Source organism: Sceloporus undulatus, chromosome 2 (genome assembly GCF_019175285.1).
Source record: "Sceloporus undulatus isolate JIND9_A2432 ecotype Alabama chromosome 2, SceUnd_v1.1, whole genome shotgun sequence".
NCBI classification, from domain to species: domain Eukaryota; kingdom Metazoa; phylum Chordata; class Lepidosauria; order Squamata; family Phrynosomatidae; genus Sceloporus; species Sceloporus undulatus.
Window position 1 is genome coordinate 144,957,954 of NC_056523.1, and position 25,163 is coordinate 144,983,116.

The window sequence follows — 25,163 nt, forward strand, 5'->3', positions numbered from 1 at the left end:
GAGTTGGAGAAGGTGAATCCTATGAAATACTCTCACTTTTGGAATTAGTGAAGTGCCTTACAAGACATTTTTGTTTGGTCTATGCATATAGAATGAAACATTTATTTAAAACAATCCACAGTGGAAAGAACGATATTCCAGTATATATTGTAGAGATCAATGATTTCCACATTATAAAATTTAATTTGCTGAACAAATATTCTGCTAGTTCTTAATATTGTTACTACAAGAGACCTCTTATAAGTACAGTCAGCCCTTTGTATCCACTGAGTCTGCATCCAAAGATTCAACCATCCACTGCTTGAAAATATATTTTAAAAAATGATTCTAAAAGGTCAACCTTGATTTTGCCATTTTCTGTAAGGGACACCATCTTACTATGCCACTGAATATAATGAGACTTGAGCATCCACAGATTTTGGTATCCAAGGGGGACCCTGGAGCCAAACCCTAGCAGATACCAAGGACCCAATGTAATATTTCTTTTCAATTAATTTTAAAAGATTGTGATTTCTATTTTCAACCTTTATTTTTCCTCCTATTCTGGTAACAATAGGTAACAATAGATAAAGGACACAGCAGTATGCAGACCTCTCTCTCTTTCTCTAGTACAGAGTATATATATGCTCAAACAAAAATAAGGCACTTCTGCCTTTCACACTGCAATCCTATACACACTTAGAAGGTAACCATCTGCCCGAAAATAAATGGGGCCTTTTAGCAAAAAAGCAACCTAAAATACCACTGCTTGAGAAATTTTATAAATATCCATATATTGTACATAAAAATATAATTTTAAATAATAAGTAATAAATGGTACATTTATGTTCTTCACACAATAATATAAGTTTATGTTTCACAAGAGATCCAGGTCTGCATGTATTTCCAGTTTTACCAAAATGTTTGGTACTTTCCCCAGGGGAGAAAACTGGTTTTCTCCATGGCTTCAAAATTTTTAGAAACCTGTGACCTCATAACAAAGCACGTGTTCCACCACAGAGCAGACAGATGTAACAAAACAAACAAACAAAAAGCTCTTGGTTCAAATATTACAACCAACAAACCTAAAAAATCAGAAAAATATCAGTAAAAGTACCTAAACATAAAGCAGAACTGTTAGATATATGTACACCATGCAAGGAAACAAGCAACCAGTTCATATATAGAACACAGGTTACTCAGTTTCACAAAGTAGTATACAGAGGTTCATTAGTAAGTTAAAGGTTAGCTTCAGAAGCTTTCCCCTCTTGCTTTATAAGAGGAGGATTTTCCTGTAAGAGTGAACATAGAACTTCAGCTTGATTTTAATTTCCCATGAGAGTGGAAAGATTTTATATAGCAAACTGCTTTTTCCTGGCAACTGAAGAAGACAGAAGACATAAAAAGGTGCCTGATGTATTTATGGCTTATGATACTTGGCTTCTGCTATTGTTGTACTTTATGTCCAGCTACTTTTCACATACAAATATCTGTATGCTTCTTTGTCAATTGTTAACTCATATATTTGTAACAAATTATATCAAGTTTCCTACCAGTGTGACTTGGTTATTCTACTCTGATAGTCTGTATATACATGTCTGATTGTTCTATTTTGTATTAAGTTACTTTTACTGACATTGTCCCAGACTTCAGCAGTATTCAAATATTTCAAAAAGAGCTGTGACGGTCACAAAATGGTTGGCTGCCTACCTAACACAAAATCTTTTATAAACTTTTAAGTTTTGCATATGTTATTTTTTTATAAGTTTAATTTTTTAAAAAAAAACCTAATCATTGTAGGCTGACCCTGATATTGCAGGATAAAAGCCAAAAAGAAATATTCAACAAAAACACAAAACCTTTTGACCCTAAAGACTAATAAACTTACTATGGTGTGAGATTTCATGAGTTAGTTTCATTAAATGTTAGAAATGTTATTTTGGATTCCAGGTATATGTGCTTTGTTGTTTTTGCAACATCAAGTCCAATACATTACTATTTGGGGAGAGGGTTTTTTTTCCTGCAAGAGAGGGCCACCCCACCCCCATCTTGAGTTTGTCGCTATTGTTGTGTGCCTTCAAGTCATTTCCAACTTATGGCAACCTTAAGTTCATGGAGTCTTCTTGGCAAGATTTGTTCAGAGGGGTTTGCTACTGCCACCCTCTGAGGCTGAGAGAGTGTGACTTGCCCAAGGTCACCTAGTAGGTTTACATGGCCAAGATGGGATTCAGATCCTTGCTTCCAAAATCATAGCCCAATATTCAAACCGCTACATCATGTTGACTCCCCCCATCTTGAGTCTCCCATCCCCTGCAAAAACAAACAAACAAACAAACAAACAAAAACAAAAACAAAAAAACTACAGCAAATATTTGCTAGATTAAGACTATCACTGGGGAAAAGTCTCAGCAAGAAAAGGTTTTAGAAAAGAGACACCCCTACATTACAGTTTTGATTCTTACTACCTGTGGTTGCCATTTAATTACACCCTGGAAATTTTTTTTTCACAGATATCAAATTTAGACCTCTAATTAACATTAGTTTTTTTTAAAAAAAAATACGATGTATTACCAATTTTAAAAAGTTAACTGTTATGACATCTAAACATCAATCTACTGATATTTAAAGTACAGTATCATTTATCCATACCATTAAAGTTTATACTTTTTAAAAAATTAACCATTGCTGGGCAACTGTATATTTTAACTAATGTCCTACCGCCCTGCTATGGCACACCCCATATTTCTCCCACCCTGCCATTAGGGCTCAAAAATAATGGCTATTGCATTAGCTTCCTGCAGTGTGGGTTTCAAGTGATGCAGATACCCACATGCTCAGGAAAAGTCACATCAACATCTTTTGCACTCAGAATGTGGAGGCACAGGAAGCAAAAGTCCTGCCCCAAACACATATTGCCTCATAGCATCCTCGTGCTCTCTTTTCAAAAGCTTTCCAGGTGACTGAGGGTGGAGGTGGACAAGAAAAGACAGGAGGTATCTTGCACTACAGACATGCCAAAACATGCTGCTTTAAAGCTGCCAACAGATACTCCTGCTTTACAAGTACAGTGAGTCTCCTTCCCACCCTGAAGAGAAAGTGGGAGACTTCTACTTGTGGAACATCCCTTCAAATCTCTAAGCTGCAACAATTCCACAGGAGCAGATCTACTTGATACTGTCTGTTTTAAAAGTTTTCCCCATCATCTAGTGAACTCTTCAGGGATGTGCCTCTTATGGGCCTGTCTCAAGTTGTTTTTCTGCACAACAATATTGATGGCATCACTGCTATGGAAGCTCACAAGGTCCACCTTCCAGGGGACTTGCCCATTATCTCTCAGTACAGTACCAGATTTAACCATTTTTACCCAAACACACCCAGCAAAGTGAAATTCTCCTGCTAAGCAGTTTAACCAGCCATCCCCATGAGGAAGTTGGGGGCTGCCCACCACTCATGCTCACCATTCTCCATCCTGAGCACCATACTGCCAGCAGCAAGGGGACACAGCAGACCACTGTCCGTGTCTTTGCCCAGGAAGGTGCAGCTTGACTGGGTAGACACCTGCCTCTGACTTGCTGTCTGGATGCTGCTTCCTGGAATGAGTCAGGTCTTGTCCCAGCTAATGGGCGGTTCTTGCCTGGGACGGATAAGCGTCATTCATTACTCCTGGCTGCCTGCAAGTGAGATAACCAGAAACGCCCAATTCCTGTGCTGAGTTTCAAGCTTTGGAGGGATATTAACCCTATTTAGTGTTATACTACACACCAAGATACTGAGGGAAAAGTTTGGTTCAGTGGTTGGAGGGTCAGAAAAGGATTGGGAAAAACCCAGCTATACTATGAGACCTTGGTCTATCTTTACAACAATCCTTCATCTTAGTCTATCACAACAACTCTGTGAGGTGGGTTAATACAGGAGGAGGGAATCTATGTAGTATTCTGCCCAGCTAGATTGGACCTCCCAAAGACTCAGCAACCTCTGAAGCAGCATTTGGAGAACCAAGGGAGTAGTAGTAAATGCTTAATATTTCAAAAGGCAATTTGGAAAGGAAAATGGCTTTGTAATGCTACATTTTAAACTGAGATCTAGCAAATTCCTCACTTGCCTTGAACACAATTTCATTGTCGAAAACGTGGAAGAGGCAACAAGGGGGTCAGCTATTTTAGATCTGATCCTAACCAACAGGGATGACCCAGGGATGTAGCCAGGATTTTGGGAAGGGGGGGTCCAGACTAAGTGCCACCATTATAATGGGGCTTGGGTGCAGCGGCGGAGCAGCACGCACCATTCATTTTATCTAACAGATGGGGGGTCCAGACCCCAAGAACCCCCCCTTGGCTACATCCCTGGATGACCTGGTTAATGGGGTGCAAGTGGTGGGATCATTAGGTGGAAGTGACCATGTTCTCCTGGAATTTGTTATAAAATGGAAAGGAGAAGCCAGGCATAGTCAAACATGCATTCTAGATTTTAGTAGAGCTAATTTTAGTAAACTTAAAAGAAATGCTGGAGGTGATCCCATGGTCAGGAATACTAAAAGAGAAGGGAGTTTAAGATGGATAGGAGTTTCTCAAAGGAGAGATACTGAAGGAACAATTTCAAACAGTTCCAATGAGGAAGAAAAATGGGAGGCGTCTCAAGAAACCAGGATGGATGACTAAGGAACTTTCAACTGAGCTAAGTTTTAAACGGAACATGTATAAGAAATAGAAAAAAGGAGAAATCACCAAAGAGGAATTCAAACAGATAGCAAGCACATGTAGGGGTAAAGTCAGAAAAGCTAAAGCGCAGAATGAACTCAGGCTTGCTAGAGAGGTTAAGAATAATAAAAAGCGGGGTTTTTTGGGTATGTCCATAGCAAAAGGGAGGAGGAGGAGAAGATGGCAAAATGCTAACAGGTGACAGAGAAAAGGCACAGTTATTCAACACATTCTTTGCTTCAGTCTTCTCAGAAAAGACAAAGGGTGCTCAACCTGAGGATAATGGAGCACATGACAGAAAAGGGGAAATTCAGCACAGAATATTTAAAGATATAATACAGGAATATATTGTTAATCTAAATGAATATAAGTCTCCAGGACCAGATGAACTACGTCCAAGGGTATTAAAAGAGCTGGCCAATATAATATCAGAGCTGTTGGCAGCAATCTTTGAGGACTCCTGGAGAACAGGAGAAGTCCCAGCAGACTGGAGGAGGACAAACATTGTCCCTGTCTTCAAAAAGGGGAAAAAAGAGGATCCCAACAATTATCGTCCAGTTAGTCTGACATCTATACCAGGAAAGTCTCTAGAGCAGATTAAACAGAAAGTCAGTGAACATCTAGAAGGCAATGCCATAATCACAAAATATCAACATGAGTTTTAGAGAAACAAGTCATGCCAGACAAATCTTATCTCTCCCTTTTTTAATGAAATTACCAGCTTGTTAGATGAAGAGAATGCTGTGGATATAGTATATATCTTGATTTCAGTAAGGCCCTTCACAAGGTTCCCCATGACATTCTTGCAAACAAGCTGGTACAATGTGGGCATTCTGTCCTGGGCCCAGTGCTATTCAACATCTTTATCAATGACTTGGACAACAGAACTGGGGGCATACTTATCAAATTTGCAAATGACATCAAATTAGGAGGAATAGCTAACACTTCAGAGGACAGGATCAAAATTCAAAATGACCTGAATAAACTACAAAGCTGGGCCAAAGCTAACAAAATGAAATTCAACACAGAGAACTGTAAGGTACTGCACTTAAGACAGAAAAATGAAATGCACAGATATAGGATGGGGGTCACCTGGCTGAATGAAACTACGTGTGAAAGGGATCTAGGAGTCCAAGTAGACCACAAGTTGAACATGAATCAAAAGTGCAACGCGGCAGCTAAAAAGGCAGATGCAATTTTAGGCTGCATCAATAAAAGTATAGTGTCTAGATCAAGGTAAGTAATAGTGCCATTATATTCTGCTCTGATCAGGCCCCACCTGGAATACTGTGTCCAGTTCTGGGCACCACAATTCAAAACAAATGTTGAGAAACTGGAGCATGTCCAAAGGAGGGTGACTAAAATGGTGAAGTGTCTGGAAACCATGCCCTATGAAGAATGACTTAGGGAGCTGGGGATGTTTAGCCTGGAGAAAAGAAGGCTAAGAGGTGATATGATAGTCCTGTTTAAATATTTTAAGGGATGTCAGATTGAGGAGGGAGCAGGCTTGTTTTCTGCTGCTCCAGAGAACAGGACCCAGAACAATGGATGCAAGCTACAGAAAAAGAGATTCCACCTCAACATTAGGAAGAACTTCCTGACAGTAAGGGCTGTTCGACAGTGGAACAAACTCCATTGGAGAGTGATGGAGTCAACATAAACGGAGGTCTTTAAACAGAGGCTGGATGACCATCTATCGGGGATGCTTTGAATGTGATTTCCTGCATGGCAGGGGGTTGGACTGGATGGCTCTTGTGGTCTCTTCCAACTCTATGATTCTATGAGTATTATATTTATACAGATGGCTCTGGTGGCTCAAAGGAGACGGTTAACAAATTGCCCAACCCAGCCCAAATCTGTGGGACACCCAGTTACTCCCAGTCATAAGATGGGAGTGCTGCAAAATGAAAGAAGCCATCCATGGTGCCAGTCTCAATACAAGTTCAGGATTTTCAGTACATAGCATTCCCCTGAGGCTCAGGAAAGTAAGAAGCACATTAGCCCCACTTTCATCTCACTAGTCACCATATCTGTCCCAATCATACATCTTCACTAGACTGGGGGAAGGCAACTTCTGGCAGGTGGAGGACAATACCACTTCTCTTGATCTGTTCAGGGCTTCATCAAGCTTTCAGCAATAGAACAGGAAGGAGAGGCACATTTTTGTTTTGAAACCAGGCACACAAGGAGTGTGCTCTTTGTTTCAACTGTGGCTAGGCATGCTATAAGGCTCAGGGTTTTCAGTTACTTTGAGACCATGGAGGAACAGTCAACATTGCCACAGCTATCATTCTAGGTATCCAAGGCGGTGTATAGACTGCCCCTTTGAGGCGGCCTGCACCCGCCCCTTTCCCTGACAGATCAGGGCCTCAGCTGTCACAGCGGCAGCCCTGAGGCCCTGATCCACCGCTTTTCCAGGCCGCGGGGAAGCAGCAAAAGGTTTGAAGACCCAAGGACACCCCAACAGCAGCAGGGAACAAAAGAAAGGGGCCACTTGGCCCCTTTCTCCTTTGTGTCGCTGGCACAGCTGTGTAAAGGCTGCACCAGCGACACAAACAAAGGAAGGAGCTCCGTTTCGAAGCTCCTTCAGGCGCCCTTCAGCGGCACCAAGACGTCACGTCCGCGCTGCCCCATTTGGAGGCGGCGCAGTTGTGACGTTGTAATGGCGGTGCCCATCTAGAAAAGGCGCCACCATTACAACATACTAGGGTTGTGGGGTGTCTGGGTTGGACACCCCAAGGCAACCCTAGTACGTGTGCAGGTCAGCGCAAAGCGCCAGTCTGTACAGCACCCAAGTCCCTCTGGGATGCTTTCAGAAGTTTTTTGGGGTGACCTATCTCAGCAGGGACCCGAAACAGCAGATCTACCTGTTTCTAACTGGCTGTTTTGGAAATCTATCAGCTGACAATCAAGGCAAAATTAGCAACAAAAAAATATATGGGGGGCTACATCAGACTCCTGCATGGGCAGTACAATTTCCCCCCTGTTTTAAGCAAACAAAATTCACCAAGGACAACTGAATGCAGCCTGCAGACCACAACCTGCTCTATATCCTTGCTGGGATTTCAAATCCCCTGAACATCTTATGAAGTATGGGATTAAAGAGGGAACCTACTATACATGCATCTCAGTCAACTGCCATCAAAGAACTGGCTGGAACTGTCTTTCCCACACTGCCAGCTATTCCACCTATTTCATCAATTTCAGGCCAGAACGGCAAAGCAGTACATTGTCACACTTGTGCTCTGCTTTGCACTTCCACCCAAATGCATATTGGCCACCTTTGTTTCAGCTGGAGTCACAATCAAACCATTCATTTATCCCCTACCAGAATGGGAGAGTGAAGACTCAAAACTCACCCCCTTGCTTTGTTTCTAAATCTGCAGAGATTGGGATAGACAGCTTCTAAGTGACCAGGTAGAATGGAGGGCATGTTCCTTTATAGTCCAGCAGAAGAGGGAGTATCAGCATGTACAGTTTTTCTCACCAGCCCCAGCAGCTGCAACAATAATTTCCTCCAATTAAACTGAAATATCAGATGTGGTGACATGATATTTCAGGTTCACTGAAGAAAAGTACTGTTGCAGCTCCTAGGGCTGGTGAGAAAAACTGTACATGGTGATATTCCTTCTTCTGCTGAACTATAAAGGAACACTGCTCCCCCCCCCTTTTACCTGGTCCCCTAGAAGCTATCTATCCCCCTCCCTGCAGATCTAGAAAGAGGCAAGTGTAGTGGCTGTTCCATTACCACACAATTACTACTGAGAGGTAAGAGTGGGTATCCAGCTCCAAGTGCAGATACACCTGAGGTAGAAAAAGAGAGAACAAACACAATCCAAGTCACGAACACTAAAGGAACGGTTGGTTCCAAAAACTAGGAGCTGCACTCTCCCAGTGAGAGCAGGCATGGTGTAGTGGTCTGAGCACTGGCCTGCAACTCTGGAGACCATAGTTCAAATCTCCATTCCGCCATGATACCCACTGGGTGACCCTAGGCAAATCACCCTCTCTCAGCCTTAGAATAAAGCAAAGGCGAATCCCTCTCTGAACCAGTGGAATCAGTAGGAAGTGCAGACTGCACTGGGTAACATCTCAGAAGAGGAGTGTCAACTGGTTGGGTCCTCTTCCCATTGTGGGGTGAGAAGGGGCAAGCACACCCCTCCAGGTTTTTCCACTGTGGCAGCTCTCTCCTCAGGAAGAGGCCGCCACCACTTCTGTCCCCTCCCACTGCCTCTTCTAGTTTTTTGCTGCTGTCCCCTCCCAGCAGCCTCCACACATATACTGAGTGACACCAGGCCTGGGAATACAATTGCTCTGAACAAATTTTGTCAAGAAAACCCCGATAGGTTCACCTTAGGGTCGCCATAAACTGGAAATGACGTGAAGGCACAAAACAAGAACTCTCCCACTGCCCATAATTTATGAGTGTCCTCAGATACACACCAAGTATGATATCACACACCTTGGTGTTTGTATACTTTGGGAAATATATTTCTTAAAAGATGTATAGCAAGAAACTTTAATTCACAGATAAAGCAAGCAAAAAAAAAAAAACCCAACCCACCAATAAATTGGACCTGTACTTCCCTCTGCTGGTTATAGAAAGAAACTGCTCAAGGAGAGGCCTTTTTTGTTTTTAACTGATCAAGCCCGTAGGGGATAGCACAGAGAAGAAATGCTGTCCGTAGAAATATTTAAGGAGAAAGCACAACATATATTGTGTGCATTTTGGTTGGCCCAATAAAGGCATCACTCTTGTGGATTTTGGATGTTACAGTCGATTTCAGGATACAAGGGAGGGGGATCTAGAATCAGCTTTGAAACAGGTGTATTTCACTTAAACTAGAATCTATAAAACGTGATGCTGAAAAATATCTTATAGTGCTTCTGGATCCTTCCTTCACCCTTCTCTTACTTCCTAGGATTTGGGAACTGATCCTTGTGCTGGCATGAATAACCTCCTTGCTACTACCACTATTGCAGTGTCAGAAAAGAATCACACATTCATCTGTAAGCAAATCTTTGTATAAGCCATTCTCAACCTGATGCCTTCTACATGATTTCCCCCCAGTCAATATGGTCAATGGCTCTGCTGGCTAAGGCTAATGTGAGTTGTAGGTAATCTGAAGGGCACCAGTCTGGAAAAATTGTTGTACAAGACATCATTATTACAACTTATTTGTCCTCTAGGGCTTTTGGAGGTAATGTCAAAGCACACATCAATTACTCTGGAACCACTGCAATTTTGCTGGTCTAGCACTAGATCCTAACTCCTCTATAAGCATGATATCTTGGCAACTGTTAGATGGAAGGGCAAAGCAATGGCACAAGAGTGGAATAGTTTTAAAACACAGACAGCACACAAGCAAAGGCAGTTCTGTTATCATCCTTAAACAGCAGTATGACCTTTCCTCCTGTGGGCTTTGGGACATTTCTGCTCTTTCACCAACATTGCTCATTTTTTTTTTACTTGCATCAGTTAGCACACACTATTTCTTCTTTTCTGCCCACAAGTTCATCCAGTTCTTTGAAAGGAAAGTTTGTAGGAAATGATCCTCCCAGAACTCAGTCACAAAACCAGAAGTTATTGGACTGTGGCTGGGGAAATTATTTGCATCTGCTGGACCAGTTAAAAAGCTGTCAAGAAACAAAACATAAGTTAATGAATAAACCATTAAACACAACTACATGTTAGGGATATAATACAGAGCCTGCCTCTGAACTCTCTATTTCTTAAGCCAAGACTGCAGCTGAGGAAGAGCAGGTGGAAAAGAAAATAAGTGCACTCTAGAATGGTGCTTCATAAACTAACTGATATGTAAGAGCAGCAGGGGTGTTTCCCCCCTCTGATGTGCCAGAAACTGGCTCCATATTTGTCACTAACTACAACTGCTTCTTTCTTTCCTGGAAACCTGCTGTAGGCTGGCACCTTCGAGATGGGCACAATTCCATGGACCGCCACTCTGAGTAGCACTGCCCTTGAGTAGCAGCATTCCATGGACCACAACTTTGAGTAGAAGGCCCTTTGGTGAGAGAAACCTGGGTCTAATTTGCACTGTAGAAATAGTGCTGTTTGACACCACTTTAACTGCCCTGACTCAATGCTTTGGAATTCTGGGATTTGTGGTTTTGTGAGATACTCAGGCTTTTCTGTCGGACGAGTTTGCCACAACAAATTACAAATCCCAGAACTCCACAGCACTGAGCCATGGCAGTTAAAGTGCATAATTTCTGCAGTGCAGATTAGACCCTAAAAATTGCAAGTTGTGCTGGAGCTGAATGCTGGAGAGAGACAAAACAGAGAGGGAACTATTTTGGAAACACGCTCTTAAAAGTAAGGAAATTTGAATGCCCCTTAGCTTTAGACACATGATGTTGATCTAGAAGTAAAGAAATGTGTGTGCCCCACCAAGTTGCCAGGAAGCATCAGGCTGAAGGCAACTCAAGAACTTCCTGCCCTCAGCTACCACATCCTGTTTTCCTGATGGCAGTTGCCTATCACTGTTGTATGAGACACAGCATACTTTAATGCTGCCAAGAAAAAGGCCATGTCTGCTAGGCCTATCACTTCATTAGCACTGTCGCCTGCTTCCTATACATAAAGATAGAAAGAGACAAACAAACAGAAACAGAAGGGTATATACACATACACTTGCACTCACACTCACACCTGAGGTATAACAAACCCAGTAGTGTATTGCCTGGAGCTTCCTGGTTGTGAAACGCAGGAGGCCCAGTTTCCATGGACACCATTTGGCTTCCATTCCTCACTCCCCACTTTGCCAAGTCTGCATCCCCTTCTGTCTGACTGTTGGGGTGGACTGGCCATCTGGGAAATTTGTCTTCCACATAACCAGTCTCTTGGATTCTCCTTCACGTTCTTCATGACAAACTCCAGCTGTGCCCTCTTTATGCGCTTCGTGGTGATGAGGGGAGTCCTTTCCCAATTTGGCACAAACTACAAGCTGCCAACCATTGCTCAGCTCGTGCCATGCTACCAGATTGTAAAATGCTACTCAGACACTTGTTGATGTGTTCATTCTACAGAAAAAATGTTTACTATGCATCCTTTTGAATAGCACTGAATGTTTCATCCCAATCTACAGAACACTGATCTACTTCTAAAAGCAATGGAATTGCACTTTTCCTATTTTATATTTCAAGATACTGTAAATCATATTATCAATCCCTCTTCTGTACATCCAACAGTGGTGCTCTTGAAACCAGAAGACCTGAACTTGTAGTTCCTGGAGCTCTTGAGCAAAAAACCTAAATTTTGGGACCAGAAAATGACATATTTGCAAACTTCATTTAGGAGGCGCCATTTTTGTTTTATTTTATTGAGAATTTAAGATTGTCAGAACAGGGATAGACATTTGACTTGATACCCTCCCCACATACACACGTACACCAAACTTACTTAGCTTATTAGACCATTAACATTATTCGAAAAATCAAAGTGTCATGTACAAAAATGTATTAGCAAAAAGTTATAGTGAAACAAAGAACATCTTTAAAAAGTAACAAACTGTATCAGGCAATATTTCTATCAAAGTGAATGATTCAGCGAAGTTATTCTCTTTGTATTTAACAATGGAATACCTGTATCATCTTTCAAGTACTTTTCAAAATATAAAAACACAGTTAAATTTGCAACTTATATATCTAACAATTGCTTGTGCTCTTTTTTAATGTACCTAAATATATATTTAGATATATATTTGGATACCAGTCAAAACAAATGGTCAGCATTTGGCCTTTACCATGCTGCTCGAGTTACCCTGAGATCAGAAAACAAGCAGTTCTCACTAAGAAAAGAAATCATAATAAAAAAGAAAAGGCAGTGGTACTTTTGGTTTCATGGAATATTTCAAAATAAATTAATCTGGTCAAGTAGACAGTCATTGACTGGCCTACCAGCTCTTTGTGGGATTGGTTAAGGGAAGTGGAAACATTGGCGGGTTACAGACTGCATTTTGAAAAAGGGGTGTCTCTTCCAGATGCCCCTTACCCTATTACGGACAGAGTCCGTAACAAATGGCAGTGGCCGTTCCACACGGCCGCTGCCATTTTAATAATAATAATAATAATAATACTAATATAACTTTTATTTGTATACCGCCCTTCTGAAAATCAGGGGGTGAACAACAGTGAATAACAATACAAATACAAAGAACCATATAAAATACAATTAAAAGCAATCAATAAAAAATAATAAATTATCATGCTGGCGAACAATGCTGACACGGGGGGGGGGGGGAGAATTACTGGTCAGGGTAGGCTTGTCGAATAAATGGGTTTTTAGTTCCTGAATTGGGCTAGGGAGGTGGCTGAGCAGAGCTCGAAGGGCAGCACGTTCCAGAGGTTGGTGGCTGAGATGGAGAAAGCCCTCCTAGAGGTGGAATTATATTTCACCTCTGGAACTCTTAACAATAGCTGCCCTGAAGATCGAAGTGCGCGGGGTGGATTGTACGGAGAGAGGCGGTCCTCCAGGTACCCTGGGCCCAAGCCATTTAGGGCTTTATAGGTAATTACCAACACCTTGTATTGCGCCCGGAAGCGAATAGGCAGCCAATGTAAGTCTTTAAGGACTGGTGTTATATGACTGGCCCTGGCAGTGCCAGTGACCAGACGGGCTGCCATATTCTGCACAAGTTGCAGCTTCCGGGTATGGTACAAGGGTTGCCCCATGTAGAGCGCGTTGCAGAAATCCAAACGAGAGGTTACCAGGGCGTGTACAACAGTTTCAAGGTCTCCCCGGTCAAGGTAGGGACGCAGCTGGCGTATCAGCCGAAGCTGATAACAGGTGCTCCTGACCGTCGCATCCACCTGAGATGTAAGGTGGAGCGACGAGTCCAGGAGCACCCCCCAAGCTGCGTACAGAGTCCTTCACGGAAAGCGTGATTCCGTTCAGGACAGGTGGAACCACCGCCAACCCCGGACCGGGGGAACCTATCACGAGTACTTCCGTCTTCTCTGGATTCAGGCTGAGTCTGTTGTCCCTCATCCAGCCCATTACCGACTCCAGACAGGCCACGAGAGGAGAGACGCCAATCCCGGTTACTGCATCAGTCGGAGACATAGAGAAGACTATTTGGGTGTCATCAGCATACTGATAACACCGCGCCCCATGTCTCCGGATGATCTCTCCCAGCGGTTTCATGTAAATGTTAAAAAGCATGGGAGACAAAATGGCTCCTTGAGGGACCCCAGATGTAAGGGCCCTCTCATCGGAGCGCACGTCTCCCAGCTGCACCATCTGGGACCTCCTGGAGAGGTAGGACCGGAACCACTGGAGCGCAGTGCCCCCGATTCCCACCTCCGCCAGGCGCCCCAGAAGGATACCATGGTCTATGGTATCGAAAGCCACTGAGATGTCCAAGAGCACTAACAGGGACACGCTTCCCCTGTCCATGCCCAGACGGAGATCACTGACCAAGGCGACCATAGCAGTCTCAACCCCGTAACCCGCCCGAAAGCCGGTTTGAAATGGGTCTAGATATTCCGTTTCATCCAAGATCGATTGAAGTTGGATTGCAACCGCCCGCTCGATCACCTTCCCCAAAAATGGCAATAGCGAGATTGGCCGATAATTGTTATGCAACAGGGGGTCGAGGGAGGGCTTTTTTAATAGAGGTTTTACTATGGCCAATTTCAGATTTGTTGGAAATTGCCCATCCCTCAATGAGGTGTTAATAATCCGCTGTAACAACAAGGTTACAGCTGGGCCCCCCTGTGCCGCTAGCCATGAGGGACAGGGATCGAGAGAGCATGTTGTCTTCCTAACACTTCCAAGGATCTTGTCCACATCCTCGGTACTGACAGACTCAAACTGATCCAGACTAACCAAGTTCACGGATGCCCTGGATACCTCTGCTCTAGGTTCTGCTCTAAGGCTGGCCTCAAGACCTTCGCTTATCCGAGAGATTTTATCCGCGAAGAAGTTGTTAAATTGGTCGCAGCAGGCCTTAGAAGGTGCAAGGATCTGGTTTGGGGCAGGAGGGAGCTGAGTTAGCTCCCTCACTACCCTGAACAACTCTGCCGGACGCGACTCCGCGGACGCAACACGTGCAGCATAGAACGAATTCTTAGCTGCACGAATCGCCTCTCCGTAGTCCTCCAAAAGGTGGTCTAGGAGAGTCTTGTCGGATAAGCACTGGTGTTTCCGCCAGCGGTGCTCTAGCCGTCGCAGAACCCGCTTCCTCGCCCGGAGGTCTTCCGTATACCAGGGCTTACGTTTGGAAGCGGGCCTGAGAGGGCGCTTGGGAGCGATACTGTGTATAGCCTTAGAGAGACCGGTATCCCAGATGCCGGTCAAGACTTCAACAGAATTGCCGTCATTTCCATCCATAAGCCCCTCTAGGGCTTCCTGGAACCTTTTGGGTTCCATCAGCCTTCGTGGGTGGACCATTCTAATAGGTCTGCCACCTCCGGGAGGGATCTGGGTAGAAGCCTTGATCGCTGCCTCCACCAGGAAATGATCCGTCCATGACAGGGGGGAAATGTTGGTTATTTCCGCCCACGGATTTTCCATACTCGTACAAAAAACCATATCGAGTGTATTACCCGCAGAATGCGTTGGACCCGAGACCAGTTGAGACAACCCCATGGAAGTCATGGTATCCATGAATTCACGAACCGCACCGGATGGAACATAGCTGGCCGCGAAGGGAATGTTGAAGTCTCCCAGGACTAAAAGCCTGGGGGACTCCAACAATACCTCTGAGACCAGCTGTGTCAGTTCGTTAAGGGAGTCTGTTAGCACGCGAGGTGGCCGGTACACCAACAAAATCCCTAAGCTGTCTCTGGCCTTCAGGGTCAGGTAAATATACTCGATATGAGAAGTTTGACGAGCATGGTTCCTGGAAAGAGACAGGGTGTCCTTATGGATCAAGGCGACACCCCCCCCCCGCCCACCTAACCTGGTCTGGTCCTTCACTGAGTACCCGGCAGGTAGAGCCTGGGCCCACACAGCTTCCCCTCCAGGCCCAAGCCAGGTCTCAGTAATGCAAGCCAGGTCACAGTTGTTGTCCTCGATTAGATCATGTATAATGTGGGACTTGTTTTTGATGGACCTGGCATTGCACAGGAGCAGAGCCAGGGTTTGTGGTATGGATGGAGTGACCCTCAGGTCCCTTTGGTTAGGAGAGGGACAGGAAGGGGAGATAGATATTAAGCATCGATCTCTCCTTCCCCTGGAACGCAAGTCCCTTCTCCTACCGCCATACCTCCCCCTGCCCCACACTACCTCAATAGGAGCTCCGCTCACTGTAGATGGACTATCCTCTGCCTCCCCAGCCCATCCACCCCCCGTTTCCATGTCCTCCCCCTCCCCCCTCAATGCAGCAAGAAGGGCGAAGAAGGATCACTGTGACCATTCCTCGCCTAAAAGCCGGCAGAGGTGCGCCTCCGCTAACCTCTGGCGGTTGCTGCAAATGCGCAACTGCGCTGCAGTAGATGGAAAGTCCTGAGGCGGCTCCTCCGCGTGGGTGCGCAGCTGCGTAGTGTCCTCCATTTTGACGTAATGGACGCTCTGCGTCTGCACGCCGCGGCCCGGAAGTGACGCCGCGAGTGCACGCTTTGGCACTTGCGGCATCTCTTCTGGGTTGCCGGAAGGAGCGCGATTTTCCCGCTCCTTCTTTGCACCGCGGGGGAGTCGCGCAGTTTGGCTGCTGCGACTCCTCCATGCTGCAACCGGCAGCGGCCCGAAACTGCCCCTTTTGGGCGGTCTGTAATGGGCAATTGTTTTGTTGACATGGAAGAACAGAGAAAGTCCCTCCATAATTCCCTGGAGACCAAGACAAATTCTGATTCTAAGACAGATGCAGGAATAGTCTATATATTTCCTTCATGCATTTTAGGGGCTATAAACTTTTTTTTCAAAAGAGAGGAAGAGGGAAATCAGGTCCTGGGGATCTTGGAAAAAGCTACCAGCTTCTATATTATTTGCCCTATTCAACTGTAATGATTGTGATCTCATGCACAGAAATCCCTAAATGCCTGTCTCAAAAAATGAGACATGAGAAAGACAAACAAGTGAGCTCTGACTTCCGAGACTACTTTAGAAGGCAGACCACAATAGAACCTGGGGCTTTGCCCATGAACCAGGAAGCTCAAGTTTACAAGATCAGCTTTAGCAGAGAAGACTGCATATGTACCTGAAATAACAGCCTCTAATTTTTAAATAGCTTTACGAGTGGATCAGTCTCTCTCATCTACAAACACTGTTTGTTTAAAAAGCCACAAACTTATCAGAGAAATCAGTACTTCCACCCATCTGTTTTTCACACTGCAAAGGAGCAGAGGCAAAAAACAAGCTTATCAGATATTCACACTAGATCACCTCCTTTTTGTTTTCTCTGGCAGTGGTTCTGTCCATCAGGCAGGCTTTAATCAGGTAAAGCTTTGCCCATCACTATTTGTCCATGCTAGGGAAAACCTGCAGCCAGTTTGACAGTCAGATGAACAATGATCAAAATACATGTCAGAAAAATGGTGGCAGACCTCTCTCGAATGGCCTGATTCTGATTTTGAGTCACCTGATTTTGGAATAGGCTTTTTGGTCTGATGAAATTGTTTTGCTATTTTACTGTATCCCACCAGTTTTACTGTAAGATGCCTTAGCCATAGTATTCTTCTAACAAGGCAGGAAATAGTTTCTACAAATATGAACACAGAATTAACAATAGAGAAGGACCAAAGCATTAGGAGCAAGTTATTTTAAACACAACCTGCATTCATATCCCACAAAGCAAACTCCAAACTGGCTCACAGAAGTTTATGTTCTATTACATTACAAACTCATAATATAGTGGTGAGGTCAAGTAAGAGGTCACAGCCACAATGTCATTGCTATGCATTGAAGCCTGTTAAGGAAGATGACCTTTTATAAGGGCTAATTCAAATATATTTCCCCTTCATTATTGTGGAGGTGTAAACACACAATTATCCAGGTGTATTGTATCTGTACAGAAAAATTCTTCCTTAGTACATCTGGACAGCAACCTGTCATTTTAGATAGAGCCCCAGGAGAGCCAGGATGGTGCAGTGGTTTGAGTGTCAGATTACAACTCTGGAGACTAGAGTTCAATTCCCAGCTTGCCCATGAAATCCACTGGATGACCTTGAGAAGGTCACATTCTCTCAGCCTCAAGAGAAGGGAATGGCAAACCTCATCTAAACAAATCTTGCCAAGAAAACTCTATATAGGGTCACTGTAAGTCGGAAACAACTTGAAGGCACATAACAACAACCTAATATCCAACTTGAGTCTCTGTGTGTGAAGAAATGGATTCAAAGGTCAAAAGCAGAGGTTTTTTCTCTTCTATTCTAATCTAACACAAGGCCATGAATATTCAGCTCTCCCTCCACCCAAAACCTGAAGGCTGACGACATGGCGCTAATATTATTTCTTTTTAGCAAAATATTGTTGGGTTTTCATTTTGATTAAGGTTTGGCTTTGGCACTGGCCAAACAGCCCCAATTGTCATTTGACAAATGAAACCATTTGGTGAATGGGCTGGCTAATGAAATCAAAGCCGAAATACTTTGGCTACAAGCTATACGTGGGCTGAACTCTTAGCTCTCCCACTGCAAACCAACTGAGTGACATTCTGCGTTAAAAGATCATACGCACAAGGTCACATGTAGGTCAAACATTAGTATGTAAATGTTGACTTGGCAGAGGGCAACTATAATACAGGTAAAAGCACTGAAGACATGTCTCAGACCTCTTCCCAGTCACAGTCTTTAATCAGGACGAGATCGCAATAACGTATGGCTCTCATGACTCATCGTGCAAGAGAGGGTATAGCAGAACGCAAGTAATACAGTTGCAGACACATACACAGTCCTCCTATACCCATTGGTCACATACTCCTAGAGAGAAAACAAGGGAGAAAGGATAAGTTACCTACCTGGTTTGGCGTCCGCCAATGTAGACGGAAAGAGGAAAGCTTGGAAACTGGAGGCACAGAGCTCACTGACAGTGCCCATGGTGAGGCCTTAATAGTGTACCCTCTCAGTCCCAGGCAAGGGGTCACTACTGCCTTTGGTTGAGGAGGAAAGGCCTAGAAAGTCAGAGCCAGCCAACAGGAAGGTAAGGAAGAGAGCCTGGAGTCGTTCCTAAGTCCAGCTCCCTGGCACCAAATGATTTTCCCAAACAGAACAAGTAGCAGCAGCTGCCACCTCCTCCTCTTCCAGACAAGTGTGGGGAAGAAGAAACACCAAGCAAGGGATCCCTGGTCCAGCTGAAGCAGAAGGAACAGCAGAGGCTCCCACGCACTGAGACCAGCCAATCCCAGCTCCCTGCCAAGAAACTATTACTATAACCATACAGTACAGCTGATGGATGAGACACACAAAGCCACTTAGAGGGCAGTCCAGTTTGGGAACTTTTCCCTATCTGCCCGCCCCAGCCACTCCTCCCAGCTACCCAGGAGGAGGTTTGGGCAAGGGGTATTTTTAGGTCAGTTTTATCCGGCTTCATTCTTAGGGCTTTAAGCATCTAGTGAGCTGAGCTGTTGCATGGCAACCAGTGGCTGCATAAAGGAAAGGTGAACAAAATATAGTGTGTACAGACGCCAAAGAGAGAGAGTGTGTGTGTATGTGTATACATGTTTATGAGTATGGAAAGTGTAATAAAGCAGCAGAGTGGGAGAGGTGCAGCCAGCAGGATTCCTGCTTGAGTCAATCCAGCAGTAGAAAAGAAGAAACAGGAGAGCAGCATATGCATGTCTCTAGCAGGTACAGTTCAGTGGAAATCTACTTCGCTAGAGACAAAGATCACATACCTCAAGAAGCAACTTCCACCCAAAGAAGCTGAGAGTGACCGAGAGGTCTGACCATCAGTAGTGCTCAAATCAAAAGGTTTCAAAAGGTAAATGGGCTAAAACTGCATGGTATATGGGAGACGTAGCAACTACTGTGCAAGTCTCAGCTGTTTAAAGGGGGATGGGGGTTAGTTCTCATGAAAGCAGAAAGGTCAGCAGTGCTTGGACAAGGAAAAAAGTCTGACTCGCAACTGGCTATCTTGCAACCAGCTGGGGACCCTACAAAACCTGGTTAAGGCACTTATCTCCAAGCAGCCCAGGAGTTTCTTCTACCAGCCAATGCCTGCTTTAATAAACAATCAAAAGTATGAACCAATATCATACAGACCAATTCTACAATCCCAGTAATGTTCGTATTTAGCATATTACCTCCAACCAGTTCAAAGGGATTTGATTGCCAAGAAAATGTATATAGGATTGTAACCTATGTAATGCCAAACATCTAGTCTGATTGGACAAGATTTGCCTAAATAGTCCAGATATTTTTGTTAGCTGAGAAAGGGAAGGCAAAGTAACAAAGGCCCTGTACAGATAGGCCAAAATAAAGCAGCTTCGGGTCACTTTAGAGGTATGCTGTTTAAATGATGCATGCATCCTAAGAGTCTGGAAGCCACGCTCCAGTCCTTAAGACTGGAGCGTTTATTTGACGTGGTTTCCAGACTCTTAGGACACATGCATCATGTAAAAAGCATACCTCCAAAGTGACCTGAAGCAGCTTTATTTTGGCTTGTCTGTACGGGCCCAAAGAGACAGGGAACAAGAGTATTAAAGGGTGAGTCTCCCTTATCAACCAGAATGTGAACCTTGAAATATTCCAAAAACCAAAACTTTTTTCATGTGTGGCTGATATAGTGATGCACAAAATCATTAAAAATATTGTATAAAATTCCATTCAGGCTTTGTGTGTAAGACATGTATATGATATATACTAAAAAACTTTGTTACATACATATATGCAAATACAGGCATTTTGAAATCCAAAATAATCTAAACTCCTAAACACCTCTGGTCCCAAGCATTTCAGATAAGGAAAACACAACCTGTACATGCTTTTCACCAAAATGTTTTCAATGCACTAAAAGGAACCTGTCACTTCAAAAGAGCAAGAAGCACTGATGGGCTGCTAAGAGACACACAAAGGAGCTCATCCCTTGGTGGTTTTACATCTATTCACTTTCAAGCCTATTTGAATGCTTCCTCACATCTCTATTGCCTAAATCTCAGAAAGACACAAGCCTCAGGGCCAAGCACACTCTTTAGAAACCAGTGCTTCTAATCCAGTTTAATCTCTTCTATGGGTCAAATGAATTCCTATAGGCAAAACTGCATTTAACAGGAAGCCTAAAGCAACCTTGCCTGAGACATGAGCACAACAGTAAGAGTTCCACTCAAAACATGCCAACCAGGCAAGATAAATAAATGACCTTACCCTCCTGGAAGATCACACAGGATAGACAGATATGGGCATTCCTGCACCCTGAGATAAAGGGACAAAGAGAGGAGTGTGGAAAAACTGACCAGTAAGTGCCTACACTGGGTAAAGACAAGAGGCTCATTAGATGATGTTCAGCATGGGGCTTGCCTCCAGGATAAAGAGCTCAACAAACAAGACTCATAGCATTCTCCTATTCTCCTTTTTGATTCCTCACCTTCCCACGAGGCCCATAAAGAGCTGTCACCATCACTGGGGCTAGAGGCTCTGCAGCACATGTTAGACTAGCAAGTGAAAGAAGGCACAAAGGAAAAGGGGGAGTTTTGCTCTAAAGACACAGGTGCACAGCTCAGCTGCAGCAAATGCAGGGTAGGGGGAGGAAAGGAAGTGTTCACAGGTGCTGGGATGTGCGTCAAATGCTTGGAGGCTGCACAAGGTAGGCAGCAACATGGGTCCCTTTTCTTAAAGGCAGCTCCACAAAACACTTCTGTAACCTCTAAATGGCTTGCTATTTGAATAAAAAAGAATGAAAACAAAACCCATCTCTCATAGCACCTTTCACAAAAGTAATATACAGTATAGCTCTCTTAATCTTCAGGAAGGACACTGTCCAAATATGATTCAGTTTCATTACTCACTCACTCAGGCAATTGGAAAAGCATGAAATTGCTAGTTTAAAAATTAGATGAAGCCCTGTGGAAATTCTTTTCTGATGAAGCACTTTCAAATTAACCCTAGTGAATTTGGAAACTGAACATATAACATCGGGTTTTTCATCTATAGAAAGTTCAACGTAATATACCTTATGAAAGCACTATTAAGAGAAAGGGTAAAGACATTACATTAATTTCATAACAGTTTAATATGCTTTAGGATATGTTCATCATGGAGAAAATACTCACTAAATAAAATTACTACAGGAGCAAGCCAAACCAAATAATTTCCACTTGGCCTCAATCCTCTTGGTCTTCAAACAGATGAGAACAAAACAATTATTTCCACTCACCAAATTTGTTCAAGACCCCAGCTACAAATACCCCCAGTAAGCAAGCACTTGGTCTCTTTTTCCTGTCAATACCAATCAGGCAATAATTTTTCAGTGAATAACAGAGGGAATGTCAGCTACAACTGATTATTCTTTTATATTATACAATCTATATGCCACTGAATTGAAATAAAATGGTTTAAGAAATTGGCAAGCAACTATGCCACTCAATTAAATGGCAAACTGTGAAAAATAAAGCACTGCATCCACACAAGATGTTTATTTTCAGGGCTGAAATCACTATGGACAGGAATGAGGAAGATGTGTTTTGAGCAGAATAAGGATGACAAATCAATCAGCAGAAAAAAAGTAACAAGATGGGAACCATTTTTTACCAAAAAAAAAGGCTGGCATTTCCCTTGGTATAAGAACAGATAATGCCAAAGAATCTCTATCTCACAGTTTCAAAATTGTGGATTTGGCACGACCATATTAATACATATATCCAATGAAGGAAGCATCTGAGGCTTAGTAACACCAACACAAGGAGAGACACACATACACTGACTAGATGGACATCCAGAGAAAGGAGATAATGTAAACCCAAACCTATCTTTATAAAGGGATCAGCAGTTTTATCTAACTCTATGATCCTAGGGTGTCTTGTCATCTTGCAGACGTGAGGGCAAATTAAACATACATTAGATCAGAAGGAACACTGGCCCTGAAAGTCGAGACCAGGGGGGTATATTTTCCATCCCAAACCTAAAAAGGAAATGAAACTGTGTTTGTTTTTTTAAAAAAACCTCAACAAAGAAACTTGGAGAAGGCAGTAAACATGTCATCCTCAGCCCCCTTTTCTCTTAATTTCATTTATGGGTGGAGGTAGAGAATTGACAAAATTAAGGACTTGTACAATGGGAACAGGACAAAAGTAGGACTCTTCCTATTATTGGTTCCAACCAGAATAGGATCACCGAATCAATGAGAATGGAACACTTTTACAAGTTCCACTGATTCAATGGTCTATCATACAATATTAAACGATTTTGCAACATGCCTCACTTCAACTTGCACTTAATTTTGCAACTTGCCTCACTTCAACAGATCAAACAGCAAGCGGTATCACTGACACCATTCAGAAATATTTACGTGAAACAGTAGGACTTCCAAATTTCACATGTTCAAATGCATGACACTGAAATTTATTATCTTATTTATTTTAAAGTATTTCTGTATCCCTTCTCAGCCCACAAAGGATCCTGAAGTGATGAACAAACAAAAACTAATTGAAGCAATATAAGCATATTTTAAAACCATATTAAAATACTCTTTAAAAATTCCTAAATGTTCCCTAATGTTCAAAGGCAGCAAACCAGACTGTTGGAAGTGTCTTAAAGCGATAGGATCTTATTACCACGTACTGTATGGTGGACATGTACTATGGCAAAAAAATATTGGCTAAAGGTACATAATATTATAATTAAAGAGTTAAACATTCAAATTTCCTTTCTTCCAGAAATATATCTACTTGGCATGATTGACTCAGAATTGCAGAAACAACATGGTAAATTAATTTTTTATCTTCTTACATGTGCTAGAATCGTATACGCTACATTTTGGAAATCTGACCAGATCCCATCCATGGAAAAATGGCTAATGAAAGTATTTGAAATGGCAGAAATGGATAAGATGACGTGCTGGATGAGGGGAAAAAATGAAGAATCTATTAAAAAAGAGTGGGAACCTTTTTATACATTTATAGAAAGAAAATGGAAAAACACTTTGGTCCTGAGATAATCGTATAATATCAAATTTAGTAGGCAGTGAGAAACAAAATCTAAAAGTTTTGGAAATTAGACCTTAATTTGAACTTAAATCTTCAATTTATAAACGAATATAGTGCAATGAAACTGAACTTATGTTTCTCTTACAATTCAATTTAATGAGAAGACAATTAAGAACTAAGTATTAAACAAAGGGTATGCTTCACACATTTTTTGATAATATGTTCATATGGATTTACTTGCTCGAATTAAATTATAGGGTAAAAGACTGTTCAAAAATTCCTAGGATAAGAAATTTATGACTGCAAATCGGATTGAACTAATTGTGAACTTAGTCAAGGAAACATTTAAGCTACATATAAGATAAAAACAATGGAAAATTGATACATTGTATAGAGACTTAGACAGTTGGAAGGTATAGTATATGTTAATTGTGTTTTATTAATGTATGTGTGAGTATGTGAAAGTTATATGTATCGTTATTGTAAGTATATTTGGTTCTTTGTTTTTGTCTTTGTTTCTTTTTGTATTTGTCAAATACTTTGAAAAATATCAATTAAAAAAAAATTCCTAAAAACAATTTGAAAACAATCCTATAATACAGCTTTGAAACAATTAAAGTAGCAATGTCAAACACTGAATGCTATGTGGAAGAGCACTATTGTGGCTGTCTGCCAGAAGCTTAAAAGAGTTTGGGCCAACCTAACTGGATAGGGAGCTTTACAGTTAAAGTGTTGTTACAGAAAAAACCCTTTTACATGTACCCACAAACCTAATTTTATCAGGTGCTCTGGAACACACAACAGGACCTCTTTTGAAGATCTCAAATTTCTGGCAGGCTCATATGAGAGGAGACAGTCTTTCAGACATATTGGCCCTAAGTCATTTAGGGCTTTGCTGGTCAACACCAACACCCTGAATTGCCCCTGACACCAGTCTGGCTGTTGCATTCTGCATTAGCCGATGCTTCCAAATACTTTTCAAGGTGCTCTGGAACACACAACAGGGCCCCTTTTGAAGATCTCAAATTTCTGGCAGGCTCATATAGAGCACATTACAGTAGTCTAATCAAGAGGTAACTAAGGCATGAACCAGTGTGGCCAGATCTGCTTTCCTCAACAAAGGGTGAAGCTGGCACACCAATCACACTTGGGCAAAGGTGATCCTTGCCACTGCAACAACAGAGCTTTCCAGGAGCTGCACTGAATCCAAGAGCACCTCCAAGCTACAAACCTGATCTTTCAGAGGGAGTGCAACCCCGTCTTGAACAGGCTGTGATCCCAATCCTCGTCTCATGATGTGACCAAAATACAACAGCCTCAGTTTAGTCATCCTTTTTTCCAAGAATAGTTCAGGTTTGATATGTTCGAGAATCCATTTGTTTGTCTTCTTGGCTATCTATATATTCTCAGAACTCTTCTGCAGCATCACATCTCAAACTAGTTGATGTTC

The 25,163-nt window shown here is 42.8% G+C and overlaps 1 protein-coding gene across 3 annotated transcripts in view; it reads right to left on the reverse strand.

The window, feature by feature from the left end:
• CYTH1 (cytohesin 1) overlaps positions 1–25,163 on the reverse strand; it is an 82,535-nt gene that overhangs the window by 40,014 nt on the left and 17,358 nt on the right. Inside the window, exon 1 of one of the 3 annotated variants that reach the window (XM_042452591.1) lies at positions 18,593–18,928. The exons of 1 other annotated variant lie outside the window; for it this stretch is intronic. In XM_042452591.1, the coding sequence (XP_042308525.1) occupies positions 18,593–18,671 (79 nt within the window). In that variant the 5' untranslated portion in view covers positions 18,672–18,928. Of the gene's footprint in view, positions 1–3,437; positions 3,592–18,592; positions 18,929–25,163 lie in introns of those variants that run through there. One more of the 3 variants, XM_042452594.1, reaches the window with a different exon arrangement.